General features: G+C 42.6%; 1 protein-coding gene across 1 annotated transcript in view; it reads right to left on the bottom strand.

The window, feature by feature from the left end:
- si:ch211-186j3.6 (neural-cadherin) overlaps positions 1-6,519 on the bottom strand; it is a 275,078-nt gene extending 268,559 nt beyond the window's left edge. The window contains exon 1 of the mRNA XM_035682213.1: positions 5,457-6,519. Within this exon, the coding sequence (XP_035538106.1) occupies positions 5,457-6,519 (1,063 nt within the window). The remainder of the gene's footprint in view (positions 1-5,456) is intronic.
- Between the last annotated feature and the right edge of the window lie 3,469 nt (positions 6,520-9,988).

The following is a 9,988-nucleotide window of genomic DNA, read 5'->3' as shown; positions in this document are numbered from 1 at the left end:
AATACAAATTATGCTTTACCTTAAAACTTGGTAAACATTTTAAAGGTTGCTATGATCATCATATGAACAAAACTAGAGAAATAACCTGCTCATTGCTTTAATCCCCTGACACCAAGAAGTCCACTGGCACTGTTTAATGACACAGAGATGACAGCTCTGTCACAATGGCATGAAGGATTCTCTTCCACATAAAAAAGTAGAAACACATCTTTAGACTTGGCATGAGATTAACAGGAAATAATTAGAGATGACAAAAGGGGGAAAATATAATTGAACCTTTCTTTACACTGATGTTGGCAGTGACTGATGCTGCAGTCTGGCAGCTCAAACTGGATTCCAAAATATACTTCACTTGCAAAGGACGTGTAAATGATATGTAACACAATCTATGACTGAAGCTTAGAAGTGTCAAATGGCTGTGTATAAATACTGCAGCAATCTGGAACAACTCTGTCAAACACTGCTTTTACACAAAAAAATGACTCCCTGTAATTTGACAGGTTTGCTGTTAATACTGCTGATCCCACTGAGAACCCCCCAGGGGTTCTGCAGCCTTCAGTTTGTTGTGTTGGTTCATCAGTCAATGTGATCGACTTTCAACGGCTCAAATAGTAATACAGCATGTAAATGAGTGGTCAAGAAAGTCAAATGTAGGTCTGGGTATCTGGCAGGCCAAATCCGAGCTAAAGCACAAAGAAATATTGGACGAACGTTCCACATGTGACGAGAGTCTAGTGTTGTACCTGTCACTCTGTTCCTTTCATCTGGGTATTTATTTTTTAAAGGTTGAAAAAAATTTACACTCACGGTAGATAAAAATGTGGTTAATTAGTTTGGAATAAACTTTCTACTATTCAACATGATGGGGGTCTCCTGTCATATAGTCTGCCGTATTCACTGCCAGAACATGTGACCAGAAGAGTGCATTCACCACAGAAGAAATGCATTATAATTAGCTAGTTATCATTAGCTAAAATGACTACAGAAGTCTCTTGTCTATTTAATGCAGGGTTAGCTGGCTAGAAATGATTTAAAGATACCCTCCGGACATGTATTACAACATATACAAATAGTCTGCTTAGAATAATAATGTGTGTCTGGTGGGGTTTTTTTAACAAAAAAAAGAAGAAGAAATTAAACGCAGACAATTTAACAATAAAGACATTTTTGTGATGTCACAAATCATGCTCAAAGGCCCCGCCCCTTAAAATCTGTTTTTCAATGAGCTCAGAGAAACTTTCAGCAGATGAATGTGAAAACACCCTTTTAGTGTCAAACTCTGCATATACAACTTTCTGCACAGTAAAGATCAAACATCCAACTAGAGAAACAATATTTTTTAGTGGAAGGGGACTTTTATAATAGAGGGTGGTTATGCCTTAACAGAGACATAAGAAGAGAATGAGGTATGACAAGAAAAAAGCAGTGGAATAAAATATTGGTGTGGATCTTTCAAAAGGGAAAGCTCTGAAGATGGACAAAAAACTGTGCCTAACAAAATTAATCATTCAACTAATTAACCCGATTAATCATTTCATGAAACACTATGGCAACAGAAGTCAGTGCAGTCAAAGAACAGTGTCATATTGTATGTTTTAGAGGAGGTGGAGGAAGAACCTTTGGGGGAAATTAATGGAGCACTCACTCTGTGCTGTTTTAGGTGTTGGCACATTATTAAATGACTTGTGAAAATAAAGGCTTTGGGATATAGAAGCTAGATGTGCACAAATACACACAGGTTTATGTTAGGATAATAAAAAAAGCAGAGAGTAGTATTGTCTTATTTGAAATGAAGAGCAACTGTGCATTAAAAAGAAACCCTGCAAAAAGAAATTGAAAATAACAACTTTCCAACACTTATTTGTGTACACAGGCAAGCATATTTTTGTCACTTACTATGGGACAGTGCTTCCCAACCTTTTTCCTTAAGGGACCCCTTTTTCTATCACTGAGTAAACTGACAACCCCTATTTTATTGTTATTTCATATGGAACTTTTTATTCTATTCTCTGTCTTTGTTATGTATGTTTTTTTTATTTTTAACAATCATGCATGCTTAACAGGCTCCCTTTTTGATGGATTCAGTGTTCTCTTCTTATTGTTCTATTGTTTTTTTGGTTGTTTGAACTTTTCTAATGCAGGACGAGGCTGTTTATCAGAGTGAAGGCTCTGTGAATATAGCTGTTCATTTCTTCGCTGTGCCCTTATCGTGTATATATCGGGATATAGGCCTAATGTGAATATTTTTAAAGTTTTCTTACTCCCCTTAAAATCAAAAAGGCCTTGCGATCCCCTGTGGAGCTTTGGCGACTCATAGTGGGGGTCCTGACCCTCAGGTTTGGAACCAGTGCTGTAGGCCATGGCACTGACTTAAGATTTACCTTCATCTTAGCCATAGCCACTTCACGCCTAACCCCAACCCTAATATTAGCCAAAAGCAAACTCTTAAATGTAATGCTATACCTTTGGGGGGTGGACGTTTTTGCCCACACAGTGTGAAAGTGTAAACTGATTTGTGTCCTCACAATGTGAGTAATACAACTACACACACACACACACACCAGACTCAAACACTGCTGAAGCTCAGCAGCACTTGTAGGGTGGGCCATAAATGCAGACAAGAGGAAGTGATCTTAGATCCTGATACATAACGCTTGTAGCCACACACACACACACACGTCCGTCCCTCTAAGAATCATGTCAGAAGCTCTCTCTCTCACTGTGTTAAACTGTGCCTCCACTCAAACTAAATCCCTAGAGTGAGAGTGAAAATAAGAGCGAGAAAGTAAGAGAGCAAGGGAGGGAGAGAAAGTGAGATAGAGAGACAGACAGAGAGAATGAGATGGGATTACAGGGATAATGTGAGCAGATGGAGGGAGGTCGAGGCTCCATCAGGACTCTCCATTCCAAACGGATTAAAAGACTTCAACCAAGCCACCGACAACCGAACTGATGCCACGTTTCTCACGCTTGAGACGCCGAGCTGAGCCGAGCTCGCCCCCCGTCGCCCGCCACTAAGCCCGGAAATGAAAACTTGTCGTCTTTCAGCATAACGCAGTAAACAGTTTGGTCATGGAAATGTGTTTCAACCCACTGCTTTTCCCCCCTCCTATCAAGTACATAAAAGGTTAAGCTTTTAGTCTTTTCTTTAAAGCCATCCATTTAGGAATAATTTACGCTGATCCTCCTCTTTAAACTTCGTATTAACATGCATCCTGTTAGAGCAAAACATATCACAATTCAGATATACATGCACTCAAGGCACATTGAAGATTCAGTCACCCAAACCAACACTGGAGTAAGGGATTTGACCATAAGCAACAATATGTTACATGTATTTAATCTTCATATACATTAAGCCAGTTTGCACTAACTCATCCTTATTGTATCTGATTGGATTGAGCTGGATTACACATTAAATGCACTTCCAATGCATTAAACTTTAATTTCACTGTAACTGCCTCTCATACATAGTATTTACATATTTTTAAAATGACAATAAAATCTTATTTTGTTGTTTTGTTCCTCCGTCACAGATATCCTGACAATGCATTCTTGACAAGAATCTTATTATTTTAGCTGTCTCCCATATGTTTGTTCCTGTTCATTTGTAAGAAAAAAATATAATAACGAAGTCTGTCCGAAAAGATTAAACTAGTTGAACTTTTGACAGAGTGCAGGGAGAAAAAAACCCAAACGCATTTCATTGGCTGGTGAAATGAAAAAATATTTTGAGAGCTGCCTGAAATTACGCAACTTGGGTCAATTTCGATGCCAAAAGTCCCTGCTGAGTGCCTCCTAAAATCAAACTGCAGCTGAATGCTTTGTAAAAGAACTCTCAAAGGATGTTGTGACACTGCAACTGTAAGCTAAAGTGTCTCATTTAAGACACTGAAAGCGTATAGTTTTTCTATCAATATTTATGTGTTCAAGAAAGAAACAATGGTGACAAAGAGCCATCATTGCATGCAGTTGCTGGGAGTGTAAATTAGCATTGTGTGCCAAGAGCAGGCTCAGCTTCTTTTCTGCATCAGGATATAGTTCAACATTACCAAGACCAATAGGTCACATTGATTGGGTCACTCCCCCAGTCAAATGCTGTTAACTGGTCTTAACGGAACAAGCTGTGGTGCTGCATTCTTCCAGTCAAGTCAGGTAGACAGACAAGCAGACAGACAGACAGATGGACGGAACCAAGTTCAAAGTCAATATTAGGCTACATATTGCTTTTGCACTATATTCTAGTCTCCTGTGCTCAGTGTCACAGTCAATTAGCCCAATGTTTCATCCCTTCACATAATGCATGTATTAATGTGAATGTGGCTGCATTAACTCCCTCTCTGTCTCTCCCCTCTCTCTCTGCTTTATCCGCAGGTGATAATTAACCTGTTGGTGCGGTGGCCGTTACGCGTTGTGCTTCTCCCCTGACATCCCAGCATCTGTTGCTGCTGGCAGCAGCAGCAGACACATTCACGCTGCCCTAATTTATCTAAGCACATGAATCATCATCAACGCTGATGAATGTCGCTCAGTTTAACCTCTGCTGTAAACACTGGGCACTCTGACACTGCTTACAGCCAGACTCCCCAGGGCAAAGCCTGATCTTCTCTGATCTCAGAGTCTAAGCAGGATTGGACCTGGTTAGTGTGTTAGGCAGCCTCTGAATATGGACGTTTTAAACTGGGGTAGCAAGGTACCTCAGTGCGTATCACTTAGGTCACCATAGGATCCCGGTTTAGAAACCCACCAAAGCTGACTGGGGTCTGGAGTTTTTACTCATTCACGTAGGGTTCCTCACACTGGCCTCCATGACCTTCCCCCAAACCCTGACTTGACCTGAGGCTTTCACCACAGGGATTACTCAACACAATATAACACTGTTCTTACTTTCTCCTCTTTATTACCAAGACAAGCATACTGTATCTTGTCCAGTGGATACTAAACTAGGGTCATGGGACCATTAGAGTTCTAGGGAAGAAAATTCGCTTTGCAGCTAAATTAAATCAAGCCAGTGATCTAGAAAATAAAGATATATTTGATATTGGTCTGAGGTCACCGCCTCGCTATTATAACTCCACTAACAATGTAGAATTGTTATGACTGCAGTAAAATCAGGGACAATATCATCAGCACTGATGGGACTCAAATGTAGGCTGCTATAAAGTAACCTCCCTCTCTGTGCGTATTTACGCACAAAATATAGCGTGACAAAGTCAGCCAAGTGAAACATATGAAGTGAATATCAAAGACAACATTAAACTGCAAAGATTAAGGACAGATTATGTTTATATATTGCACAACAAGCCTCGCAGTGAACGCACATCAGACAAGGAATGCGCTCACACACACTGTCTTGTTCAATACTGTCGCTCACCCCCCCCCCCCCCCTCTCTCTCTCTCACACAGACACACCGGGTCGCTGACTCACACACATGCGTGCTCGGTCTTTAGCTCACCTCTTTTATCCTGAACTTTGACGGTGATTTCCACCAGAGGCTCAGTCTCTCGGTCCAGTCTCCTTGATATGACTATATCCCCGCTGTCCCGGCTCACGCTTACCGGTGAGCTCTCCGCGTCGGGCTCCACCAGCTCAAACGCTGCCGACTGAAACCTCACCGGGTTCAGGTTCATCACCACTGAACCGATACCCGCGTCCTCGGACACGTTGATGAAAACGGGGCTGTCTGATTCCATCACTGACCTGGACTTTCGCTCTGGTGCTTTCATTTGCGATTTAGGTTCCCGTCTCCCCTGTTGGGGGTTCGGCGAGGGCGCCAAGGGCCATTGCCGTGGACTGATCTCAACAGCAACGCTCTGGCTCGTGCGAGGTGGCCACCCGCGGTCCCGGGCAAACACTTTAAACTTAATCGGTTCATCCAGACCGAGGATGGAGTCCACCAGGAGGATGTCCCCCGTTTTGGGCACCGCGTAGAAACTCCCGTTTTTGGGCAGGGCGAAGTAGATGAGCTCCGCGTTCTTGCCGCTGTCATCGTCCCGCGCGGTAACCGTGTAGATCGCTGTGCGAAGCGCAGTGGCATCATCCAGGCTCAGTTTCACATCGGCCCCGGGGAACGTGGGCTGGTGGTCGTTGGTGTCCAAGACGTCCACCTTGATCGATGCCACCTCAGCGACTACCAGAGTGTCCCCTTCATCTTCCCGGGAGAGTCCCGCGCATTGCCCACAACACAAACCAAGACCCAGTGCGTATTCAGCCCGCTCCTCCCGGTCCAGAACCCCACAAGTCTTCAATAAAATATGACCTCGTTTGTGGTGCGCAAAGACACGGAAATTCTCGCTCCCATCTCCTAGGAGTTTAAAGTGTGCTGCCGCTGAGCCGGATCCCCCGGTACCGCACAGCCTCTGCGAGTTGAGCCGCTTTAACGGGACGCTCAGTCCGTTGACCCGGGAGCCCGGAGACGAGTTCTCAAATACATGCCCGTGAAAGAACGGCACCTGCTCTGTGGTCCTGTTTCCGAGAGCGCACGAAGCCAAAAGGGGTAAAAACGCGACCCAAATCATGACTTGGTTTCTCACTGACTCCACTGCACTAAAGCGCTCGTGCAACGCCGATATCCATGGGTGCACTCGTTCCTTGGCGATATTTCTCCTCTTTCCCTTTGCGATTCAAAACTTCCATTAAATTGGAACGCAGATATTTGCCGACACCATACTTCATCTCGATGCAGGAGAACTTTGTGCTGTGCGTCCTCCTCCTCTCCCGCTCTCCTCTGTTTGCCTTCTCACCAGCAGAGCTGTCTGTCTGTGCGCGTCCCAGGAAAAAAAAAATGCTTCTTACAGCTCGAGTGCGCGCTTACCTCCGTTCCCTTCCTCGCTCTCTTTTTGCGTGCGTTGTTTCCGACCGATCTCACACGGGGATCACACTTAATCCATCTTGCGTCTGAGTTGCTGCAAACTGCGCGCAGCCACACACTGGCGTGTTTTTGACATGGATCAGACCTCTAATGCGAGGAAGGAAATCAGTTTTCTTTGCCACTCAGATGTACTGATGAGACGTGGATGATCACGAGGATATCACACGGAGCCGGCTGTTTTACGCATGCATTGCCAAAGCATCCAGCGCAATGCATCTGTAACAGAGTGATGCAGCGACAACGGGTTCTCTCATCGGAAATGAACTTCTCAGCAAAGGAGCTGCGAGTCGAATCAACTCGTGCTCGTGCTCGTACGCGCGCACAAACACCCACACTGTCACTGCCAACAGCTCGCAATTGTGTGTGTCTGTGCGTGTGTGTGACAGGGCGATCCTCTGGGAAACAACCCGACCTCCCTTCTCCTAGTGATCAATGTCCAGTCTTGCACGTCCAGATCCATCACTCCTCTTTCCAATAACACGTCAGGCCATTGGATTAAAATAATGTAAAAATCGATCATTTTAAAACGCACCCAGGGGATGCAAAGAGAAAATAAAGGCTTATAGCTCCAGGCAGGGTCTCACAACGACTCCAGAGCTGTCTTTATGTCACAGAGAAGTGGCCTATTTGAACATGTTCGTCACCCACTCTGTTTTGTTTTGGAGCTTTTGGTCTCCAGGGGTCTGTGAAAGTTTCAGGCAGGTCCCCGGAAAAATGAAGAACAGTCTCAAATCTAATATAACAGATTCACTTTCATACACTAGCTTTCACTTTCATATCTCCTCCCTGAATGTAGATGGAATTCAATACCAAATCGACAAGGCCCAAAATCTTTCCACGTGGATCCCTGTTAATAAATCTGAGACTGTTTTTGGATCAGAAGCATGCTGCATGGTCATTATCTCATCCAAAGCACCAGTCTTCTCTGTGCTTTTTTGTGCTTTTGTGCTGTTTGAACTCCTACTCACTAAAACACTGCAACCTGTGCAGTTTTAAAGTTTAAAATCAGCAGTCCTTGGATAACACAAGTTTCAGGCTTTACACCAAAACTGTGTTTATAAATTCAGTCAAAGTTTGGCTTTGTGTGGGAGTGAATTTCCATCGGTGTTTAGCATAACGTTTAAAATCTCAATGTGAAGGTGAGTTAACTTTGCAGTGTTTTTTGGCTGCGAGTAAAACAGTTTTGATGTCCAAACGATACATACAGTTAGGAAATCGTAGATAGTTTGTCCAAAAATGTACCAGAGAAAACTGAAGATTGAGCTATTACCTTGACTTAAAATTTCATCATTATACACCTCAGGCACCCATCCAATGCTTCTGTGCAAATGAGTATAAATGAGTATTAATGTTGCATAATGTAGCGTATGGCCTTGGCTGAACTTGATGTTTTTTTCCCCACTTGAAACACATCAAATCCACCAGAGAGCTGTAATCATTTTAAGGCAGCTTTACCTGCTCAAACACATTTTCTTTAAATGAAGACCATGCCAGCCAGGTTGAAATCATATCACTACTAATTACTAATTATGTCTCCCACAAGCAGATTGTTTCCCCTTGTTTAAAGATACTTGACAATATTAACTGTTATGAGTAATAATTAAAACACCTTTAATTACACCATGTACACGTAAGAAAACTATTTACTGTCAGATTATTTCTTTTTCTGTCAGGGGAGTTACATTCAGGGATTTCTTGTGTGACAGATAAAAACATTATATCTGAGAGAGGAAATAAGTAAATTTACTAATGTACTGTACTTAGGTACAATTTTGAGATACATTTCTTGATTTTACTGGCTCTATCTAGAACCAGTGTTTGTTTTGTCCTTTGTGGGTTACGAAACATGGCGGTTGAACATGGCGGACTCCACAGACGACCTGCGGCGTCTATAGATAAAAACGGCTCATTCTAAAGTAAAATTACTTTTTAAATTTATTATAAATTGAACTCAAGCAATTAATTTTTAATGAATATGATTTAAGACTTGATATACCCTGTGTCTTTATAAGATCCAATCTGCATTATACATTTTTGTGCAATAGTATTTTATTGTATTGCGCAGCGCAGTACAGTTTTGCAATGCATTGTGCTATTTTGTATGGATTTGTCCTTTGTCCTGTTAAATCTATTAATAGACAAAAAAATAAAGACTGATATTTCTCTGTAATATCATCTCTGTCATATGAAGCGCATCATCATAAAAACATTTTCAAAGAAAAAACAAGCAGAGGGAGAAAAAGAGAACGGCAGACAGAGATAGATTTGGTCAGCTGTTAAGCCTGACTGTGGAGTAATATTCCCCACTGTGGCAGTGACAATGGCCCAGTGAGCACCAGACTGAATCATCTCTTCCTCTCATCTCTTTCTGTTTATGTGTGCATCCTTGTTAAATTTAAAATAAAACTCAATATGTATAAAGCATCCCCCGTAACTGTTTGTTCATTCATATTGCAGTCCTAAATCAGTATTACGGTCAGCCTTTTAGCTGATCATGTCTTTGGAAAAGTTACATATTCCAGTCAGCAAGGCAATGGAGATTTGAAAACACAAGTACTGAAATCATGTGAGCAACCCTGTTACACATTTGCTATTAAACAGGACGTTTTTTTTCGAGCATTCTATGTACTGAAATGACATTGGGCAAAGCAATATGATTCCAGCACCACTTTACTTTAGCACAGTCAAAGAGGTTTGGCAGGGAGAGCAATGTTCAGATCAGGGTCGAAACACGTGTAGGTTTAAATGTATGTAACTGAGTCTACCTGGCAGAATAATGTTTCACAAAGAGCAACATAAAAGACAACCAAAGGGTGTATTACAAAAGCGTCCTCAAGCAAGTGAACATTTTGTCCACAAGCTGAGAGCAAGGAGAAAAATGGGCAGCGTGAGGATTTGAGCGACTTTGACATTGTGATGGCTAGTTGACTGGGTTAGAGCATCCCCAGAACTGCACCTGTTGTGGGGTGTTCCCGGTCTGCAGTGGTCACTACCTATCAAAAGTGGTCCAAGGAAGGAAAAGAGGTAAACCGGAGACAGGGTCATGGGCAGCCAAGGCTCATTGATACATGTTGGCGAGCGAAGGCTGGCCAGTGTGGTCCGATTCAACAGACGAG

This window comes from Morone saxatilis, unplaced genomic scaffold (genome assembly GCF_004916995.1).
Source record: "Morone saxatilis isolate NCDOM2014 unplaced genomic scaffold, NCSU_SB_2.0 Contig11, whole genome shotgun sequence".
In the NCBI taxonomy this organism is placed as follows: Eukaryota; Metazoa; Chordata; class Actinopteri; family Moronidae; genus Morone; species Morone saxatilis.
This window is presented reverse-complemented; position numbering and strand designations above follow the sequence as displayed.